The 23,626-nt window shown below is 44.1% G+C and overlaps 1 protein-coding gene across 5 annotated transcripts in view; it reads left to right on the top strand.

The window, feature by feature from the left end:
* The window catches only part of MAP4K5 (mitogen-activated protein kinase kinase kinase kinase 5), an 80,155-nt gene that overhangs the window by 15,137 nt on the left and 41,392 nt on the right, over positions 1–23,626 (top strand). For all 5 annotated transcript variants that reach the window (XM_045014636.1, XM_045014633.1, XM_045014635.1 and 2 more), the window contains exons 3-4: positions 9,098–9,155; positions 23,298–23,388. In XM_045014636.1, coding sequence (XP_044870571.1) covers positions 9,098–9,155; positions 23,298–23,388 — 149 coding nt within the window. The remainder of the gene's footprint in view (positions 1–9,097; positions 9,156–23,297; positions 23,389–23,626) is intronic.

The raw sequence follows: 23,626 nt of genomic DNA, 5'->3' as shown, positions 1-23,626 counted from the left end.
CCCACCAGACAAAAAGCAGGTGGAGTGGGCATGTCAGTTGTGAAAATAACTTCTGTTTTGTACTTGCAGGTCTTAACGTTTAGAGCAGAGCTGGGCGGGGGAGGGGGGTAGGGTCATGTGCAGCCACAGATTTCTGCCAGGGTTTGTATGTCCTTCCCTGAGCCCCGCTGCATACCACCAGAACTTTTAAATTGTGCCCCTCCCCCCCACAGTTACGCATCATCTCTGGTTTAGAGAATAGAGTATTTAGGTATGAAATCTTTGGACAGGGGCTGTCATTATCTGTTTGTACAACACTTTGCAGTGTGGTGTCTGATTGGTGCCTAAATACTAGGATAATACAGAGTGAAAAAGGAGGTAGAGGTATATTTATTTCTCCTCTTGACTCTACTTTCAGTTAGGCTTATTATTCTTGAAAAGAAGTAATAACTACAGTTGTGAGAGACCAACCTCTTTAGTGTGTAGAATCTGACACGTCTCTGGTTAGGGAATGTTTTCTGAAAGGCTCTGTGCTCTTCACTATAAAAGAGCCTGGTACTGCTCTCTGTCTTAGAAATCCAGCTGGAAAATTACAGAGTGAACAATTGCTTCTGAGTGTTTCTGTCTGTGAAAAGGAAAGAACCCTGAAGACTAGAAATTGCTGTTAGGTGTCTCTCTTAGTGGCTGGGATTAGTTTCAAGTGTGCCTCACCTATGCCCATGTGATCTGAGCAGGCTCATGAATGCAGTGTTGTAAGGATTCAGAATGGGAAGTGCAGTTTCTTCTGTCTGGCAGAGCTCTATTCTTATAGGTGCACCCATCCAGCAGGATTTGCGTTCATCTTTTGCAGGATCATAGGATCATTTTCATAGCCATCCACGTCTGTTTCCACTTCTCATGTTAATCCACTCTTAGATCTTCCCCCTGTGGCAGACAAAAATGGCTGTTCAACATCTGTTCTAGACATGCTCAGTTTGCACATCCGTCCCCATTCTCTGCTGGTAAAGAGGCTCCATGGGAGTGGAACCCATATCATTTTGTTGCTCAGAGATAGAGAGGTGGGATACAGGGACTCCTTGCACAGACAAGTGGTACATGCACGTCCTTTGCAGTATGCTACATGCTTCTGAGGATTCCTGAATCGCAATAGGATTGGGGGTAGGGTGGGACCAGAATACAGGGTCTAACCTGATCACAGCTAGAGTACTGAATGTACCCTGACTTGGCACAAGTACGTGTAGGACAAGAGGATGTGGGTGCTGGCAAGAATGTCAAAAGCAGCAGAGTAGAGGCTGATGAGGATGGACTTAAGCGCTTGCTCTTTGATCAAGAAGAGATTGTTTAAAAGCTCTGAGAACAATTTCATTGGAGTGGTGAGGCTCCAGGATGCAGCTGGTGAGAGGTGCTCAAGGCAGCAGTTATAGATGGCATATTCTGTGAGTTTGGCGGTGAAGAGTAAAAGATGAGGAGGGAAATGATGTTGAGGGGCTGCTTTATGAGGGCTAGGAGAGATGAGGGCATGCCCGTATTGTCAGGGCAATGAGCCCAAAGAGTGTGAGGGGTTTGAAATGGTGAAAGTGGGGGCAAGCGGGATGAGGAAATGGGGAGTTTAGAAGTGGAGAGCAGAGGAGAAACCTCCATGTTGGTGACATAGGAAGGAGATCAAAGATGCATCTTGGAGAGACTCGAGGGATAGTCTGCAACAAAGGAGAAAGCAGGGTGGAGACTTGGAGTGTGGAAGAAAAGGTCATGAGTATTAACAGATTAAAGGGGCAAAGGGAATGAGTAGTAGAGAGAAGGAACTTGGAAATTGAGATATCGTGGAAGAAGCAATATTTAATGAAGAACAGATCAAGCAAGCAGCCATTCTGATGAATGGGGCAGTTGAGCCAAAGTTGGAGATCAAACAAGGATGTGATGGTGAGTTGGTTGGAGGCAAGGGTTTTTCAGATGGGATCTCCACATGGAAGTTGTTGCCACGGTAGAGGATGGGAGATTGACACCTGGATCTCTCTCGTTTCCCCTCCTCTCACTGTCAGAGTGGAAGATGGTGGAACAGAAAAACTAGGAACATAAAGACTGTAGCAGCTGTAGCCGTGATGTTCAGCAAGTGAATTACTTCCCCCATTTTCCTCCTGACTTTGTCAACTCCCACAGCTCAGTAATTTAGATTGTAAATTCATCTGTGCTGGGATTGTCTCACTTTATTTGTAAGGCACTACGTACACCTGTCGTGCATATACATCACTGGTTCTGAAATAACCTTTTCCCTGTTTATTTCTGATGGTTGGGTGGCCAGAGAGCCCCACCCATAATATATTTTTCCATGTGTGGGGCTTGAGAGGAGTGGCCAGGGAATGTCCTACTCAGAATTATCATGTTCATTATTTCCAGTATCCTCGGACAGCTTTTTGATGCCAATCCGAGCAATGCTTTTCAAGCCACAGTGAAAATCTTGTAATTTGGGTGGGCAATGTGGAACTCCACAAAATAAAGCCAGTACCGGATACTTCAGAGGGAATTAACAGAACAGGGCAATTAGCGAGTGATCCATCCCCTATCATCCAGTCCCAGCTTTTGGCAGTCAGAGGTTTAGGGACACCCAGAGCATGGATTTGCCCCCCCTGCCATCTTGGCTAATAGCCATTGATGGACCTGTCCTCCATGAACTTATCTCATTCTCTTTTGAACCCTGTTATAGTGTTGCCTTCACAACATCCCTGACAACGAGTTCCACAGGTTGTCCACATGCATTGTGTGAACACGTACTTTCTTATGTTTGTTTTAAACCAGCTGCCTGTTAATGTAAGTGGTGACCCCTGGTTCTTGTGTTATGTGAAGGGGTAAATAACACTTCTTTATTTACTTTTTCCACACTATTCATGATTTTATTGACTTCTGTAGTATTCCTCTTTGGTCGTCTTTTTTTCTGTGCTGAACAGTCCCAGTCTTTTTAATCTCTCCTCCTGTGGAGGTTGTTCCAGACCCTTCATCATTTTTGTTGCCCTTCCCTTCATATTTCCCAATTCTAATGCATCTTTTTTGAGATGGGATGACCAAAAGGTATGGGCATACCATGGATTTACATAGTGATATCAGGACATTTTCTCTCTTATTTATCCTTTTTCTTAATTGTTCCTAACTTGGTTAGTTTTTTTTTTTTTTTGACTGCCATTGCATTATGAGCAGTTGTTTTCAGAGAACTATCCATGATGACTCCAAAGTCTTTTTTGAATGGTAACAGCTAATTTAGACCCCATCGTTTTGTATATATGGTTGGGATTGTTTTTTTTTCTAGTGTGCATTACTTTGCATTTATCAACATTGAATTTCATCTGCCATTTTATTGTTCTGCTTCTGTGAAAGGATTGAGTAGGCTGCCTTGGGCTTCAGAGCTGGGCAAATTGGGAACAACCCCAGCATTTAAAGAAATTGTTACCAGATTATCATGCTTGTAGTTCTGAAGTCTCTGTCTGCTACCAAGCAGAAGCATTGAAGACCCAAGATCCAAGACATCAGCACAGGGCCGCCCAGAGGGGGGGGCAAAGGGGGCAATTTGCCCCGGGCTCCGCAGGGGCCCCCAAGAGAACAGCGGAGGCTCCCGCCTCCGCCCCGCTCCTGGAGCCCTAGCGCATCAAGCGCCGTGTCTCCGGCGGAGCCCCTGAGCCCCGCCCCACTCAGAGCGGCGTGGGGAGGGGGCGGGGCTGGGAGCTCCGGGCTGAGCCCCGCCCCCTCACCACGCGGCTCTGAGCGGGACGGGGCTCAGGCCCCGCCGGCCACACGCTGCGGCTGTTCCGGCGAGGCGCTGAGGCTCCGGGCGAGGAGGGAGCGGGGGTTAAGTGGCTGGGGCGGGGGGGGGGGGGACGCGGGACCCGCCGCCGAAGCACAGCCCGGTCTTCGGCGGCGGGGGGCCCTTCCGTTCCGGGACCCGCTGCCGAAGTGCCCCGAAGACCTGTGGCGGGGACACCCCCTCCCGCCGAATTACCGCCGAAGACCAGGCTGCACTTCAGCGGCGGGTCCCGCTTCGGCGGTAATTCGGCGGCGGGGGCTCCCGCCGCGGGTCTTCGGGGCACTTCGGCGGCGGGTCCCGGAACAGAAGGGGCCCCCCGCCGCCGAAGACCCCGGGCCCCCGGAATCCTCTGGGCGGCCCTGCATCAGCATAGATGTATTAAAGGTTGACTTCAGCTTCTAAGTGAACTTAAAAGACTTTTTTCATCAGAAACTGCAGAACATTGGTAAGGGATGCAAAAGGACACAAGGAAATGGCCAGCAGAGTCAAGCACAATAAAGAGTAGGGTTTTTTTAAAGTCTATTGGGAACAAAAGGGAGTCCTAACAGTGATATTAGTCCAGTTCTTGATGGAAATGGTAGAACTGTCAATAATGCAAGAATGTTCAATAAATATTTCCGGGCAGTATTTGTGAAAAAGATAAATTATATAAACAAAGGATAATGAAATACTTTCAATTTCAACAGTAACTGATGAGGGGGTTAAACAGCAGCTATTAAAGTTAGACATTAAAAGTCAGTAGGTCTGGATAACTTGCATTCAAGAATTTTAAAAGCTCTGTGGAGGAGCTCTCTGGACTGTTAATGTTGATTCTCAGTAAATCTTGGAATACTGCAGAAGTTCCAGGGGACTGGAAGAAGGCAAATGTTGTTACAATATTTTAAAAAGGCTAAAATGGACAACCTGGATAATTATAGCCCTGTCAGTGTGACTTAAATCCTGAGCAAAATAATGGAACAGCTGATATGGGACTTGAGTATAAAGCAGGGATCTCAAACTCAAATCACCACAAGGGCCACATGAGGACTAGTACATTGGCCCGAGGGCCGCATCACTGACACCTTTTCATACAATGATACAAAAATATAGTCAAAAATGAAAAAAATGAAGAGTAATATAGTATGTTATTAAAAGTCAATGTATTAACTTTTTAAAACTGTAATGCGAAGAAGGGTTTTAATAAAATGTAAACACCTGTAACTATTCCTTATGTGGTCAGTAACACTGATGATGATCTACACTAACAGTCTATCAACACAGCTGTAATGGCAGGAACTTTTTAAAGTAACTGTTCATACAAAATAACGTTGCCACTTTTAACAAACATTCTTCCCAACTACTCACAGCAAAGAATCATACGTGATGAACTTCATACCTCAGACTGCTCATTTCGTCCATGAGGCCCCACCTCTTCCCACCCCATCCCCAAAGTCCCGGCCCCACCTCTTCTCCACCTCCTCCCCCGAGCGCGCCATGTCTCTGCTCCTCCCCCTCCCTCCTGGAAAGTCTTAAGCGCTGCCAAGCAGCTGTTTGGCAGCAGGAAGTGCTGGGAGGTAGGCGGAGGAGCGGGGATGTGACCCACTTGGGGAGGGGGATGTGGGGGGGGAGAGGAGCTTGGCTGCCGGTGGAGTCAGCACCTATGGCGGGCCGCAGGAAATAACTCTGCGGGCCGCGTGTTTGAGACTTCAGGTATAAAGAATTAAGAGGGTAGTATAATGCCAGTCAAGACTGGGTTTATGGAAATGTGTTTGTATTATCATAGCACCTAGAGCCAAGCCCCAGTCATGGATCAAGACTCCCTTGTGCCAGGTGCTATACAAATACAGAACAAGAAGACAGTCCTTGCCTTCAAAGAGCTGACAATCTAAGTATAAGACAAGAGACAACAAAAGAATACAGACAGACCCATGGGGGAGTACAAGGAAATACTGCAGTATGACGGGCAGTGGTCTCCGCACATCAGCAGCTTAACTATTGCCATGTTTTTTGTTGGCCTCGCAGCTAAGGAGAGTTTGATAATGAGGTAGGTCTGTGGATGTTTACAGGAGCTTCTCCCAAGCATGAGGGAGAAAGCATGAAAGTGCTTGTTTGAAAATTTAACAAGTGGGCAGTGAAGGCTGGGATCATGGCCCGATCAGAGGCGGGAATCAACTTTTTGATACTGAATGAGATAAGATAAGTAGGGTTGGGACAGGTTGTGAAGTGTCTTGAAAGTAAAGACAAGTCGTTTATTTTTGATTTTGTCCAACTGGATATCTTTTTGTGGAGATTACAGTTTTGTTTGATAATGGTAATAGTGTTGATGTAATATACTTAGACTTCTGTAAGGTGTTTGACTTGGTACCTCACAACATTTTGCTTAAGAAGATAGAACAATACAAAGTCAATATGGAACATTAAATAGTTCAAAAACTGGCTAAAAGCTGATAGGGCTCAAGATGCAATTGTAAACACCCACATCTAGTGGGTTTCTGCAGAGTTTGGTTCTTGGCCCTGTGCTTTTAAATATTTTTATCAATGATCTGGAAGAATGTAAAATTGTTACTGAAAGTTTGCAGATGGCGCACAGATTGGGGGAGTGGTAAATAATGAAGAGGACAGGTCACTGATACCAAGCAATCCAGATTGCTCTATAAGCAGGGCATGAGCAAATAATATACAGTTCAGTATGGCCACGTGTCAGGTTGTATGTCTAGGAACAAAGATGCAGGCCTTACTTGCAGGTTAGGGTACACTCTCCTGGGAAGCAGAGACTCTGAAGAAGCAGCAAAGAATCCTGTGGCACCTTATAGACTAACAGACTCTGAAAACGGCCGGGGTGGGGCATGGTAGATAATTGGCTGAGCATGAGCTCCCAGTGCGATGCTGCAGTGTGATGCTGCTTGGATGTATACGTGGAATATTGTGTCCAGGTCGGATGTCTGCAATTCAAGAATGAGGGTGAAAAATTCGAAGGATTCGAAGAAGTGCCACAAGCGTGACTGGAAAACTTGCCTTATAATGAGAGATTCAAGGCGCTCAATCGATGTAATTTAACACAAATCTGATGAGCCCACTATTATTAATCTAGCACACAAAGGTATAACACAGTCCAGTGACTGGAAGTTGAAGCTAGACAAATTCAGACCAGAAATAAAGTGCAAATTTTGAACAGTGAGGATAATTAACCATTTGGAACAACTTACTCCAAGGGTTGTAGTGGATTCTTTATCACTGAAATTTTTTTAAAATCCATATTGGATGGTTTTCTAAAAGATCTGCTCTGGTTCAACCACAGCTATTGGATTTGAAGCAGGGATTAATTCAGGGAAGTTCTGTGGTCTGTGTTATGCTGGAGGTCAGACTAGATTATCACAATGATCCTTTTGGCTTTAAAAGCTGTGAATCGGTGCCAGGCACTTTCAGAATGCCAAAGAAGGTTGGCAGACTGCATCCCAGCTAATTGATATTTGCATAACATCCCTGTAGCAATGACAGCTATTGTTCACATGGAAAAGTAGTATCAGGAAAGGATATAGTGTGTGGTATGTTTCAACTTCTAAGAAATGCAATTGAACATCTGGAAGCAAAGAAGGAAAAGCCAACACTATGTGATCAGCCATTTCTCTGGGGACACCAGTAAGCGCTTCATGGGTCACAGTGTGAGCAAATCTGTCCTTGGTCTCTTATGGGAATCTCCATATTTCCTAATGGTATTGTCAGGAAGACCCTTATCCTGTATTCTAACCAAGTCACTCACCTCCGGCTTGGACACAGGACGCAGACTACTTCTGCGCTGATTCACTCGGTAGAAGTACAAAGGGATTCTCCTGCATTCTAGAAAGCCAGTTAATGTGAAAGGTTATTCTCAGAAGCGGAGAAAGTTTCCTCTGTGGGCAGTGGATAGCAATCTATGTTCCGCCTCCGTATCTTCTCTTCTGGGCTATTTGCTCAGCCTCTTCTTGTCTTCAGTCGAGCTGCACTTGTCTACCATCTCAGCATGTCACTTGCAGTGGATGGTTCTGCGACCTTCAGTTGCCTGGATTTTGAAAGGGCTGGTGATTGTCTTCTGTAGGTTCGAGGCTCTGTCCTGACATGGAACCTTGACTTAGTGTTGACAAAGATGAGGGATTCACCTTTAGAGTCCTTGAGCTAGTGCTCCTTATTCCCCCCCCCCAGTGTCAAAATCAGCATTGCTAATCTGGGGGAGGAGTGCGATGTATGCTTCAAGGGTTGATCCTTCCTTCTCATTCCAGGGGGATGAACCTTGCTCTGTATCCTCCTCCTAAATTCTTGCTAAAAGTGATGTCTGAATTTCATCCATCTCAGGTTATTTATCTCCCAAATTCCTCCTGTAACCTCACTCCATATCCACGGTGCCCAGGGAAATGTGTGTTTCTATTTTGGATGGGGATAAAACAACTAGGAATAGATTTCTTGTAACCTTTGGATGATTGGTGGAAAGGAGATGCCGATTCCATTCAGCACCTGCCTAAGTGAATTAGGCTGTACGTCAAAAATAATATACCTTAGCGAGGGTGACAGCACCTGAGTGACTTAGTGCTCACTTTACTAGAGCTGAGATAGCATTAATGAAATCCCTGTGAAATGTTTCCATCATAGAAATCTGCAGGGCTAATACCTGGGGTTCTAATCACGTCTTTGTGCAGCACTGCTCTTATGCTTTGAGAGAGCAGTTCTGTGATCCGTAATTAATTCAGCCTACTTTCCCTGAGGGCTGAACTGCTCGCTAGACTCACACAAGCAGGACAACGCAGAGGCTGCCACGGAGTGAAGATTAAGGTTGCTTATAAGAAACAGTGGCTATTTTAAGAGTGTTGCCTCTGCATAGTCTCACTGCTCGCCTACCTTCCCCTCTTCATGAGAGTTCTACTTGCATAATGCTCTGGGGGTTAGTGGTAGGAAATGAGAGTGGGGACTGCACAGTCCTTTATAACCACACCTCTGAGCGACTGGTGCTGCAAGAGGCTGCTGGTGCAGTCCAGACAGGCTCCAGAAGGTTCCCACCTCAGCAGCCCTGAGGAGTACATCCCACAAGCATGAATGTGTAGAGGCAGCAGTTGCAGGTAACATTGTATTTTTCTGAGTTTGATTAGGGTAAGTGTTAGCACATTGGTGGCACCCCAAGATCCCAGCCAGGATTAGAGCCTATTGTGCTTGGAGCTGTACAACCATAGAAATAGACAATCTCTGCCCCAGAGGGCTTGCAATTAATTGCATTGTGTGTTCTATAATACAAGGCTTCACTACGTAAAAGGCCATTGTTTATAAGTCTATGTCAGATGCCCTTGCATTATGATTAAATATGTCTTAACTTTCTTATTTTAGGCCAGAAATCTTCATACAGGAGAGTTGGCTGCTGTAAAAATTATCAAGTTAGAGCCAGGTAAGTTTTGCATTCTTTCCAAGTACTATTGGGAGGCACGTGATCTGTCATTAAACACTGCCAGTTCTCCTGTATATTTGTTTTCACATAGCAGTAATAGGGCATTTGCATTTTATTACCATTCGCTGAAAAAGTGGTGGTTGCAGTAGTTTCAGTGGTTAGGTTTCAGGAAATGCTACAGAATTATTTAAAGCGTGGTACACAGTTACCTTTGGTTATTTCCTTTTTGTTGTTTCTCCTTCGTTCTTATCTATTTTATCTATCAGCTATTAATTTATAACAGTAAGGTTTGTTTTATTAGTTTAAAAGCAAGCTTGAGGGCAAGGGGCATTTTCTCTCCTATAAACTTTTACAGAATAGCCTGTACATTAATGTTTTAATTCCTGTTTACAGAGCTAGTGTTCAAACCTCTTCTGCAGGCACACATCCCCCAAAAATATTCTATGGGAGAGGCAGAGAGGAACAGGCAGTGTAGCTGTCTTCCATCTCTCCTGTCCTTCCCTCCTGTCCCTCACCTCCACCAAGCTTCCTGCTAGGGATGCTTTCCTGGGCAGCTGTGACTTCCTGTCCCAGTTCCTTTGATTGCAGCCTCCTCAGTTCCCATGGTCTGTATGAGTCATTGTGTGAGAGCAGAGAGGTAAGGGGCAGTGCAAGTTCAGATTGGGGGAATTGGCTAATACCCATCTAGCTGTGTTAGAAAAGCCAGTCTCTCACACCCCTGCATGTTAACGTGCTGCCATTTTTCTGTCCTGGGCTGATGAAGGCGCTGTAGATTTGATCCTACCACCACCCTATCCCAGCGCAAAAGATAAGTCACTGCCCAGGATAGCTGTTGATCTGAAATCTGACCTTGGAGTCCTGCATGGAGAGGTGAAATCAGAAAGGGTGTCCAGAATGGAAATTGGGATGGGACAATTAACCTATTCCTGGAGTGTGAGAGAATTCCAACTCCTCTCCAAAAATATAACCTGTACCACCCTTGAGTGTGCAGTGTTAATATCCCACTTCTTGCTCCCCTCTTCACTTTCAAATCCCTCCTTATACACCCCTACCTCGATATAATGTCACCCGATATAACACGAATACGGATATAACGCGGTAAAGCAGTGCTCCGGGGGGGTGGGGCTGCCCACTCCAGTGGATCAAAGCAAGTTCAATATAACACAGTTTCACAGTAAGATTTTTTAGCTCCCAAGGACAGCGTTATATCAAGGTAGGGGTGTAATTATCTTCCACGTATCCTTTCTCTGTCTGTCACCCCACAACTTGCTCCGTCTGGTCTCTTGCCCCATGATTTGTGTGGGATGCGGGACCTTCTTTGTTGAAGGCTGCAGCTCTGCAGTATGCTCTTCCCATACATCAGTTTGTTTTTGTGGCCTTCAGGGAAGGAGTACAGACTTTTTTGGGGGGGAGGGGGGATAAGAGGGGAGTACATATGTGGGGAGAGTGAGAGAGAGCGAGCACGTGCTCGCACTAGTGAGTGAGATGTGGATTTTATGTTTGCTGTTTCCTGGATTTTATTTTTTAACTGTAAGGCACCCACAAGTTGTGAGCAATGGATTCCTAGAAATTAAAATGTATTTGTCTGTAGAACCCAGTTTAAAAATTAGTAAGGCCTTGAAGGTCAGGCTAGATGGTCATGATGGCATTTCTTCACACAATGCACAGTCAACCTGTGGAACACTTTGCCAGAGGTGGTTGTGAAGGCCAAGACTATAAAAGCGTTCAAAAAAGAACTAGATAAATTCATGGAGGACAGGTCCATCGATGGCTATTAGCCAGGATGGGCAGGGATGGTGTCCCTAGCCTGTTCGCCAGACGCTGGGAATGGGGCGACAGAGGATGGATCACTTGATGATTACCTGTTCTGTTCATTCCCTCTGGGGCACCTGGCATTGGCAACTGTCCGAAGATAGGATACTGGGCTAGATGGACCTTTGGTCTGATCCAGTATGGCCGTTCTTATGTCCCTTCTGACCTTTAAAAACTGAGTCTTCTGCAAATCCAGCCCAGCGCATGTCTGACTAGGTTTGGATGATTAGAACTCCCTATTCCAATGGCAGTGGCCCTGACAGACCCTGCATCATTTTACATAAACACCTTAATTCTAGTAGTCACACTCTCGGGGCCTATTTATCCCAAACTAGAGCTAATTACCTGCTTAGATATTGGAGAGGTAGAGAACTGGGACCCAGGAGACATGGGTCCTTTTCCCAGTTTTTTGTTTCTGTCTTGCTGTGTCACTTGGGACAAGTCACTTCACCTTTCTGTGCCTCTTGTCCTCTCAACTCTTTCTGATTTCTCTGTTCAGACTGTAAGCTCTTGGCATAGGGACAGTCTCATACTTTGTGTCTATACAGAGTCCAGCACAATGGAGGTTTGATCTCAGCTGGGGCCTCTAGTTATGTGCTGCTGCTACTAGCAATTGTTCATTGGCAAAATAGGAAGTTCTTGTTTACACATGTAAAATGCAGCTAGGGCTCTTCCTAATTATGTGATGTTAAAGAAGAGGAAAACAGAGTCAACATTAGTTTATACATAGATTCTGGTCAGCTTTATCCATCCACGTTTTCTTTTAGATAATACATTGAGCGGCACTAAATCTTTCTTCCCACACCCTCCGCTGATGTACCCAAAATCGTAACCTCAACTGGGGGCGTCAGCACTTACTGCAGAGAGCAGATGAGCCCCAACAGGTCCTGCCAGCCTGTAGTGGGAGAGTTAAAGGCCAAAGTGCTTGGCCCAAAGACGGGGGCAGGGCAATATATTTTTTTATGGAGAAGAGTAGGGTGGATTCAGCCTACTATGAATGCAGTAAAACTGGCCCCCTTGAGCCCTTAGGTTTCTGCTCCTGATCCAGATGAAATAGAGCAGAATGTGTGTTTTTATGTGCTGCTTGGAAAGCTGTGAGCAGAGGCAGGGACTTAATCCTCTGCTTTTAGAGGGAGGTGTGGGAAGGGAAAGAACTTCCAGAAGCTAGGGATTGTCCCTGCCTGTGCTCTTCACTTTGAGTAGCAGAGTGAAACATACAACCATGTGGTGACCCATTTCACTACTGGGAATAACACTACTGTAATTAGCAATGGTGATTATAGCTTTGTAAATTTCTCTGTACTGCTAGCCTGACTTGCCTCATGCAAGTGACTACTTTTCAAGTGTTTTAGATAACTACAAACCATTGCTAGCATGAGTTCCTTTTTAGGAGGCGCTTGCACAGATTGCTGGTGAAGACCTTGTGGGGGTGGTATTTTTAAGGCTGGATTACAGTATTTCTTTATTCTCTGGAGTGGTTGCTCACATGGCCTCAATGATGCAGTCTATTTAGAATGCAGCAGCTCACATCCTTGCAGGTAGACGTGGCTGTCTCAACATATCACTCTCATCTTATAAAAAATCTCTGCATTGGCTCTGGGGGAGATTTTGTATTTATATAAAGTTTTTACTTATTTTGAATGTTTTAAATGGATGTTGTCCAATATATTGGGGTGTTTCAGATTAAACAGTAGTCAGGCTGTAGTACTGTCAGCCCTGGCATCAGGTCAATGTGAGAAACTCTACCAATTAATCTTGGAGCTCTTGCAGAGAATACAACTCCTTTTAACCCAAACCCGGAGTGTAGCAAATATGCTATCTTCAGTACAGCACTGAAGACATTTGAGTATCTAAGCAGGCAGAATGGAACATTTGGTGGTTGAGGTAGGGGGCTAAGTCTTTGCATTTAGACCAGAGGACACAGCTAGAGATGAGATTGATAATATGCTGTTAAAAATTCTGAATGTTGCTGTCATTAGAGAAATGAAGGAGCTTGGCTAACTTTGAGTTCTATACAGTCCTTTTCAGCTGAGAGGGATGGTCACCATAATAGGGAACCAAAGAGGAGAGGAAGGAAGCAACTGAGGAAAACCAAGAATGATGGGGCAAGTGATTCATATATTCATAGAATTCAAGGCCATAAGGGACCACTGTGATCATCTAATCTGACCTCATGTATCACACAGGACAGAGAACGTCCCAAGCAGATCTTTTAGAAAAACATCCAATTTTGATTGAAAAGTTGTTAGCAATGGAGAATCCACCACGACCCTGGGTAAATTACTCTCACTGTTGTATGGGACCCATGGAGAAGACAACCCAGAGAAAGAAACTGCTTAATTTTAGGATGGGAATGGTTTGTGTTTTGTTCTCATTACCAATCTAATGGTAATAACTGGATTAGTAGGCAAAAGAAACGTGGAACTAAAACCAACGTTGCAAAATTGTTAAATCTCTTCTTCTACCTGCTTGTCCCCTTCCTCTAAACAAAGGAAACTACCCCCATCCCCCATTTAGAAGGCTTCAGTCCTGAATTTGTTTGAACTTCTGTGCAGTGTGCTAGCTCAGCTACCCCTGTTACTTAGACAGTACTAATAAAATCGGACTAGACAGTGTTTTTCACTTCTTTTGGCACAGACTCTGGAGAGTGTTTAGCCAAAAATATTCTGGCACAGTAGTGACATTTCTCAACATTCACTGAGTTCAAATGCTTCACATAACTTGAGAGCCAGCTCGATTTCAGAAACTAATTCTAACTGTACTCAGTATTTTCAAGAGATCTGCGCAGAAGCCAAAATTATGTGAAACACAAAAGCCACTTCCTTGTATGGATTTAGCAGATGAACTAATGGAATAGTAGATGCAGGAGGACAATTATTTGTCAGTTTGATTCTTCTCTGCAGAGCCTTCTCTTTAGGAAAATACAGTAAAAAGTACTTTTGAAATTAACGGGAATCTACATTGCAGATACTGCTGTACCATTAAATAAAAACACTGGGAATACTTGACATATGTTTGTAATGCTCTAAATAAACCCCTTTACAAATTTACTGAAGTATCTAGTTGCTAGTATTTTCATTTGGTTTAGGGAGAATTGGTCTGATGTCTTTATTTTTCTTTTAGAAATATTCTGTTTGGGGCAAAAGAAGCTAGTTATTGTATTTGAAGTTGGACTATTGATGTGTCTTGTACTATGTTGATTGAAGTTGGAAGTTCAGAGATTTTAATGCCATAGCAAATAACTGTCCACATGTGCAATGTTTGGTTTTCATAAATTCAGAACAGGGTGTTTTGTTCACAATATTAGTTTCTGTACTTTGTGATTCACATTCTGAAGTCACTTTCATTTTAATATTTGATCACATCTGTTGAACTATTACAGCCAGATCCTCAACCACTGTTCTGGCCTCTTTGGGCCATTCTGCAGTACGCAGGAGCTGGAAAACTGCCTTAATAAGGAATATGTTGGGGATTGAAAGAGGGTGGGGAGATATTGTTGGGACGACCATTGTATACTCTGGCAATCCCTACCTGTGTAGCGGCCCCTAGGGGGCCGTTACCAGCTGGTGTAAGTAGGAGCAACCCTGAGACTGCTTTAACATGTGGCTGAACTGGCCCTAGCAGCCCCCAAGATTGGAGACGTATGAAAATGGCTTTAAGTTTCCTTTGACTCTCCACCACCACTTTGTGCTGAGCGCAACCTCGCTGGACTTAAGAATCTGGTCCTTAGTGTGTGACCATGTTAGGTTTTTTTTTGGTTAAAAAGGCTTCATGAGCTATGAAGTGGTATAGTGTTGGCCCTGTAGCCTTTCACTTCTGACACCTGGATTCAAATGCTGACCTAGTCTGGTCCCATTCTAACCCTGGTCGATATCATTTCACTAAATGAGACCACTATGCAATTTGACATGATAGATCATTCTTCGCTTACGACATACCCAGAGCTGGAATGGGATGTTTCAGGGCAGTTTTAGGGGCACACTGGAGTTGTTTGAGAGAGACTGCACCTTAGAGTAAGGTGTAGTGTAAGCAAGTTGATCGATATGGTTGGAGGTGGTTCATTGTCAGGGTGGGCCAGGACTCTGAACTGGCACTGAGCATTCTCTCTCTCGAGGGCTTGGCTGGCTCATTCTTTCTTGCACAGGCAGGGGTCATACATTGATCGCGATAGATGGGGTCGGGAAGGAATTCTCCCCCAGGTCAGACTAGCAGTGGTCTTGTGGGTTTTTTCACCTTCCCTGCAGCATATGGGTGTGGGTCACTTGCCAGGATTATCTGGGTATCTTTGGTCTCTTTTATGTAGTTGGGTTAGTTTAGGGGTTGTTGGGGTGTGATATACAGGAGGTCAGACAAGGTGGTCTAGTGCTCCCTTCTGGCCTTAATCTCTGTGACAGTAACCTTCAGCTTCATGAGCACCAAATTCAAACAGCTTTTGAACAAACCAACCTGTCTTCAGGACATACAGAAGGCAAAACAGAAGCAACATAGTGTTCCTAATTACTTTTTATGATGCAGAAGGCATGCGGTAATGCACTGTTTTATTTAAATTAATGCAATAAAAATACCAAGTGCTCTGAAACGTATTTCTTGAAATCTGGTGTCATTTTATTAGTTTGATTATTACATATTATGCATCTTTCTACAGTGTTCTCACAATTAACTATTCTTATGTCAGATAGCTACATGTCTAGGTTATGTTTTCCATTCTCAGCTTAACCTTTTACTGACTATGTGAAGGTGCACTCACCTCTTGAGTGCCTCATTGTGGCTGGGAGTGGTACTGTAGTCCTCTTCTCACCCCGATGCCTTCCGCAAGCTGCTGGTTGACTATGGTGGGTTCTGAGCAGCATGGCCCTCCAGCCGAGTCACAAAGTCCGAATGACACCATTCCAGCATGTTAAAGAGTCAGTTAACAGTCTATTTGCTCTCACTAGGGTCTTTAGCCCTGGCTCTGGGCCACTTAAATTCAGCCTTTTGTTCAGGCTCCCAAATAAGCTCCATCCCCTTCTTGGGGTTTATGCCACTTTGTATGTGGACAGGAGGGGAGTCCGGACCCACCACTAATATCAGCTCCAGCCCAACGATCCTATAAGCAGCAGCCATGTAGTGCTTGATTCAATTTGTTGCTGCTGCTTCTCTGAGCCTCTTCCTACCTGGACCCTGTAGGTTCACCGTTATTTCATTGCTCAGGTTCTTAGATTCTCTATGGTTTCCAAAATGGTTGCTCTGGAGTCTCTTCTTTAGATAAGATTGGAGAACCCACCTTTGCTGCACTTTTCCTCTCAGCTTGCCACTTCTTGGAGCGGGGGGGATTGTAGGACCGCGGGGCCCAGCAGGGAGTCGCAGGGGCCGAACACACCCCATCACAGACTGGTACAGAATTAATGAAATCAAGAAGGCAGCCAGCGTGGGAAGTGGTTGAGGACAAGATGAAACTGGGAGGAAAGTTGGGCATGAGACAGTTCAGAAAACAGAATGGAAAGCATGAGACTTGGGAAGAAGGCAGATTGGGGGGACGTTTCCGCTGTTCCATGGATGTGTGAGTTTCAGGAGCCTGAATGCATGTGGAGGAGGGAGGGAAGTAATGGGATCCAGTGGTTTGAGGTGAGACTAATTGTGTTACACTCCCAGAGCCTTCCACCCACTGATGCTTCCCTGGGCAGAGTCCCTGAAACCACTCAAACTGACTGCCTCATGCAGTTCCTTCTAGTAATCCCACTGAGCGGAGGTGGCAGGCAGCTCCCTAGCTGACTGACAGCCCTGGGGAAGGAGTGACCGGGATCAGCACATCTCAGAGAGATGATGTATCTGACCGCTCTGAAGGAACTCTAAGATGGAGGCCATTAGGCCAAAGACAACCTCCTCCCCCATCAACAACCACCACATCTTGACTTTATCCCTTGGGAAGAGTCTCATTCTGCTCCACCCATCCTCTAGCCAAGACCAGAGTCCAGCTGCCTTAAACAGGAGTGAGAGGCACAAGGTGATCCCGCAAATCTCCTAGACATTAGAGGGCCCGTGAAGGGAACCTTGGGCACAGCACTGGGGTTCTGGAAAACTAGACTGTCCAAGTGGGTGATATATGCCGCACTGTTATGGCTGTGTCAGTCCCTGTATATTAGAGAGACAAGATGGATGAGGTGATATCTTTTACTGGACCAACTTCTGATGGTGGGAGAGACAAGCTTTCGAGCTACACAAAGCAAAAGTTAAAGCTGCTGTAATGATCGGTTCTGAATAGATTTTATGTCAGCTTAGATGACCAGCAACGTGGTTACAATCAGAAGCCAGATACCTGCACATATCTCTGGAAGGGGAGATCAAAGCACTAAATTCCACTTCAAAATAAAAATCTGCGCATTGTGAAACCTACATCAGTCATTGGCACAGATCGGATCCCTGATTGGATTCACTCATTGGGTTTGGAATGATTTATTTTTCTAATATTGAATGAGATGGGGAGATCTCTGTACATTTCTCTAGGGGGTTAGTAAGGTCTGGATATTGTACCTTGGGCAGCTTTCCTGTGGAGTTTGCACACTGAGAGGAATTGTTGTAACAACTTAACCCAAGACACTTTTCTTGCTTTTTCTGGGAGTTCCAATTGTTCAAATACAAACACTTGAAAAATGGCACAGTTCAAGTCATTAGTCGTTTCCTGAGCTGGAATTTAGCCAGGGGACCTCACTGCTGATAAAACATGAGAGATCTTTAATGGCGGCAAATGTTGCAAAGCGCTCACTTGCATTTCACTGCTTTGAGTTTGATGCTGGCACAACAGTTCTGCAAATGCCACTTCTTCCAGCACCTTTGGCAAAATAGATAAAATTATTTGACTCATGGGTGTTATGCAGCAAGCGTGTGTGTAGCTGCTTCTGATCTGAAGGCATGCTTTGTATCATTCATTACCCCTCTGCCAGCAAGTCTAAAATGGCTTCTTAACTTGTGTAGCTTGCAGTGCTGGCATAGATCAGGAGTGCTGGCAAACTAGCTGGCAGGGTGCATTTTTCTCCCAGTGCTCCTGCCCAACTCTGGAGTGATGTCTTTGGCAACCCAGGCAAACCCCTTTCCTCTCAATTGCATGCAGGCCCAAGAGCCACTGTGGTTCTTCTCAGCTATGACCTTCCTCTCTCTCTCTCTTCCCCCACACTGAGATCGTGCAGATCCCATTTTATTAAAACAATAACTATCTATTTGTCCCAGGGGGAATCACTGAAAAAGTGACCCAGAGTCAGTCCAGGAGGGCCGCAAGGGTGTGGATGTATCCCTGGCTTCCCGGGGTGCATGTGTGGCCCCTTACACAGGATGGTACCCTTCATAGCAGGGCAGTGGAACAAATGAAAATGTGATCAAGAGCGAATATACCTTATAAACAATAGACATTATGCCCCTGCTCCAAAGAGGGGTGTGCTCTGTGTATGTGGATCCAGGATGGACCAACACCGGATCTAGGATGGCTGGTGAGAACTAATACTGGCTAGTTAGGCTAATTCTAAAACTTCAGTTGCAACTGGAACCGGTCTCTAGTGCAGATGGGCCTTAGTGATTCTTGTTCTTTTTGCAGATACAGACTAACACGGCTGCTACTCTGAAACCATCCAAACACTGTGTGACTTAAATTACCAGGCCCTAACTTGCCTAGCTTGCGAGTTCTGGATGGGATCGCGGCACAAGGTGGTATGGTTACAGATTTAAATAGTCTATTCTGTAGCACAGATGGCAGGGAGAAGAGCAGATTGTTGAGCCAAATGGAGCAGGTTCAACCACCAGTTTTGATCTGGGGAAAGTACTTTATATTGTGACTGCTCTTCTGTATGCTCTGCGTTTAACTGTACAGATACAATTACATAATGTTAGCAAGTTGCAGTGAGTCACCATGCTGCTTGCATGATTTACAACAACTCCCCAAACCGGCTTTTTGCTCAGCATGCTGCATAACCTATAATTGCAAACATATGAGTAGACGAAAGTACATTTTTCCGATAACATGTTGTTTAGCACGAAGTGGTCTCCTGATGACTAAACCAGAAGTAAATTGTTTTGCAAGGAATATATTGTCATCAGCTACGTTGCTTAAAATCAAGGTCTTATTTTCACTTGCTGTCTTCCTCCAAATGAAATGTTGAGAGCAAGTATTGTTGTCATGCCGTATTGCTAATTTCCTTCACTTCATTCCAGTATGAGCTTAAGGAATAGTTCATCTTGGCCTCCCCATCTTTTCCTCTTCATAGTCTGTCCAAGATACTGCCACCTAGAGCCTCTTGCTCTCCCACTAGTCTAGCAGCTTTTCCGCTTTCCTCCCTTATGCACTAATTCCCTTATTCTTTTGAAATTCCACCTCCTCCTCCCTTTAAAGTTCTGCATAACTCCTCGCCTATCCACATATCTGACCTCTCTTTAGCCTCCATATACTCCATCCGGTTTCTTTCCCTGCTGCTCTGTTCTTCACACTTCCTTTCTCATTGTCCACTACACTCAGGACAATCTCAACATCCAGAAAGCACCTCCTACCTCCTCCTTTGGACCCCTTCTAAAACCCTCTTTGCTAGGCAAGGTCTCCGTACGGCTGCTACCTATGATTGTGAGGTGTCTAGGGTTGGGACCTTGTTTGATCATCTCTTTGAAATAAAAGTGTCTCTGTTCATGAATAGACAATACTTAGTGACGACCTCTGATGTGAAGACATTCTGTTAACAAGGGATTTGGCATCATTTGATGTGATGCAAACAGCTGGAGAACTGATGTTGTTATCTGTAGAGACACTGTGGGTGAGGTAATTTCTTTTATTGGACCAGCTTCTGTCGGTGACAGAGAAACTTTCGAGCCCCACAAGCTGAGGAAAAGTTCTGTGGATGTGAAAGCTCACCTCTTTCACCAACAGAAGTTGGCCCAGTAAAATATACTATCTCAGCACTTTGTCTCTCTCATATCCTGGAACCAACAGGGCTACAACAACACTGCAAACATTGTTATCTAGCGAAAGATAATGCCTTCCTGGTGTTGATTTCTTCCTTCAAACGTACTCTTTTGGATTTGATGTTGACTTTCTTTAAAAATGACATTAATTTTGAAATGCTCCAGTCTGTTATACATAAGTGTTTTAACAGTTTCTTGTAGGAAATTTGTCAGAGACTGGAGTGAATTAATCCACCTGACTCAAACCCAAAATTCCTCTGTTCACAGTAATAGTTTTAGTCAGGTGCATGAATTCAAGCCAAAATTCAGTATGATCATAGGGTAACGCCCCTGTACAGTACAAAGTGTGTGCAGAACTTGATCATCTGGTTTATAGAAACTGCTTTATTATATTTATTTAGCTTTCAATGTATAAACAAAAAAGAATGGCTATCTCAGGTGCTTGGCTTCGGGCACCTCGAAGAGTCTCCTCTAACGTGATGTTTTGAGTTCCACTTTTCCAGGCGACCATTGTGCTGCTAATGTTTTTTCCATGCCTGCTTGTCCACCCCAGTGAGGACCTTCTTCATATACTAAACATTCAAAAGTTCTTGTGGTTTTACTTGAAGCACGCTCAAGCTCTTAGACAGCCGTCTCCACTTCTTGTTTACCTCACACTGTTTCCTTGCGCAATGTTGTTAACAGTAGGACTATGTCTAAATAGCTGTCTGGCTACATTTCAGATTGCTATGACCTGACTGGCCATATTGATGCTCATTTGATCAATAGCCGTGTGGGCCTCACTCAATACCTTTGCTGAGTATTATTGCTTAGGTTCAGCGGATAGGATGGAGGAGAGTCCAAACACTCTGGTCTTCTAGAGCTCTTCTTTTGGGATAGCTCTTATTTGAACTGGCCAGTTGTACTTGAAGGTTTTTCCTATTTGCTTGCATTCTTCAGAGGATGCTTGTCTCAGTCATTAGGAAATACCCCTGGTGGTGTCTTAAAATCCCCTCAAAGAACCTTCCTCTTCAGGGTTGGTATTTTTGCTGTTGCTCTTGGCTGTAGCCTTAACTCTGCATGTAGTGGCACCATGGAAGAGCAAAGAAAAAATACCCTGATGTCTTTTTTTAAACTCACTTCATCTAAACTCTGGGTACAGATACCTTCATCATCATCATTGTCGTTACATGATGTTGCTACAGGGCCGAGTTAAGGTTGTTTGGGTACCCTAACTATGCAGTTCTTGTTTTTCCACTCCATGCATCTGATGAAGTGGGTTTTAGCCCACAAAAGCTTATGCCCAAATAAATTTGTTAGTCTCTAAGGTGCCACAAAGACTCCTTGTAGTTCTTGTAAGTGTAACTCTTCATTTTCTGGGTTTGTACTGCAAGGCTATGGGATAACTGCAATATACCTGTAATGCTTTTTACACTTGTTATGGATATGTGCTCTCCACCCTGACTCCATCTTAATGTAGTTTTGTCTTGGAATTTAAATTCCATCTGTTGCCAAAGCAGCATCTGGCTGCAGAACATGCATTTAAAATGTACATTCCAAAATTAAGCCCCCAATCACGCTCTTCCTTAAGCACCATCACCAGCCCCCTTTGTGCCCTCTTTTCCTGGTTTCCATTGCAAAAGAGTGGCCATAGTAATGTTGATGCCCCATCATTTAGGGTCTGATCCAACCCCTATTGAAGTAAATGGAAAGATTCTCATTGATTTAATTGGAGCTGGACCAGGTCCTTCCTGCAGATATCATGATATGCTATTGTTGAACAAAATCTGTGAGCAGAGCAACCTAGAGATGGACTATAGGGTTTGTTTTGTTTGGGAGAGGGGAGGGGAGCGGAGACAAATTGATATTATTAATTTCTACTGCCAACATTTTAGATTGCAGTAAGGCACACAAAGTTTACATAATATACCTGGGGAAACACTATTAATACTCATTTAGAAACAATATTTTCTTAAATGTAATTACATGCCTGTAACCTGTCTACTGTTTCACTCAGCTTTTTCCATTTTGAACCTGTTTGCAGAGGGTTATAATTTCTTTAGAGTGAAAGTTAGCAGAAATGATCTAAACCTGTGAAGATTTATTACTGTAAATTCTCACATAGGGAAGAATTGACATTTTGAATGTCTCGTCTTCATGCCTCTTGTCTAAAAAGAACATCTTAAGTGAATCCATCATGTAGATCAGTATTTCTGGCTTATTTTAAAGGAGTGTTGTGAAATCATATGCTGTAAATTATCTGCTTCTTCACCTCCTCACCCCCATCTTGCTAATACCACCTTGGATTTTTGAGATTCTCACTTCTAATTTTAGTTTTTAAGTTTCTGAGCTTGGATGCTGAAAATCAAACCAACCTGTCTAATGTTTGTTTACACTCAGTTTCAGGTTCTTGGGCCCAGGGTTCTAAATATTACAGGGGAATGTTTATTTTAAAATTATTGTTCATAATGACCTAGTATTAAGCAAACAGTTCTATTGTTTCCTTGTTGTTGTTGTTTGTTGTTTTTTAAACCTTTTTATACAATTAAAATTATGGGACAAATTTCTTTTAGCATCCCTTTATATTTAAATGGTGGAAGTATCAAGGGCAGAGAACAGCCTCATTAAGTGTTTTTTAATTACAATGCATTCAAGACAGACATTGCTTAGGGTGCATAATTTTGCTTGTATAACCACTATGATCCATCATTTTAAGATGCATCTGTAGCAAGGAGATGAGAGTTTGGGACTCTGACTCTGGCCTCCTCTCTTGGTCATCAGTGACTGAGAGTGCTGTGCTGGCGATACGCTGTCCCCCAGAATTAATTGGAAGTGGAATATTTTAAAAAATAGTTTTTGTGGTGTCTGCTCTCAGGGGGGACCTTTCCTTCCACCTTCAGGGCTCTTGAATCACTGGTACTATACACCCATCCTCCCCCATCCCTGCAAATTAAGAGTTAGAACAACCCCCTACAGAACCAGTTGGTTCCCTTCCTAAAGTAGCCAGAGGAGCTGCTGAAAAGCATTGTATGATGTTCCCATCCCTCTGAGTACTGTCTTTCCAGAGTACTCCCAGTGCTTGCTGCCTAGTGAGTGAACTGATCTAGTGTCTTAACTGATCATATTGCAGGCTACCTCTAGATTGCCAGGCTAGCTGTTCTCCACTGGTCTTCAAGAAACATTTTGGTGTCATGCAAACCATGTAAAAAAAATTGGAACGAGAAAAGGAGGACATATATGGATCACTGATATTGAATAGGATGATGTTGGAAACTCTCAAAGAATCAGCAGCTGTCAAAATACAGTGGCTTGGGGTTTCATAATTATGTGTATGTTTTCAGACCTTTTCAAGCTCTTGGTCACTTCCCTGGTTTATATATAGGTCTGTGTTTTATGTATGTTGTTGCCGTGACTGTGCCATCTCTTGTTTTTCAGGAGATGATTTTTCATTGATACAGCAAGAAATCTATATGGTTAAAGAATGTACACACTGCAACATTGTAGCCTACTTTGGAAGCTATCTCAAGTAAGTCCTGTTTAATTGTGTGCATTTCTACAACTCTTCCTCTCCGGGGAGTACCATCTTTATCCTCACGCCCCAGTCCCCCTCTCATTTGGTCCCTTGATTCCTAGTTGCCTTTTTAAATAGTGACTAATATTGAACCATCTCTGCTAGCCAGAAGCCTTCTCCCTGGAGACTGTTGCAATGCATCCAGCCTCATAGCCTGATGTTTTGGGAGTTTTGGTTTTACCAAGTTGCTGGG

This window comes from Mauremys mutica, chromosome 4 (genome assembly GCF_020497125.1).
Source record: "Mauremys mutica isolate MM-2020 ecotype Southern chromosome 4, ASM2049712v1, whole genome shotgun sequence".
Classification (NCBI taxonomy): Eukaryota; Metazoa; Chordata; order Testudines; family Geoemydidae; genus Mauremys; species Mauremys mutica.
This window is presented reverse-complemented; position numbering and strand designations above follow the sequence as displayed.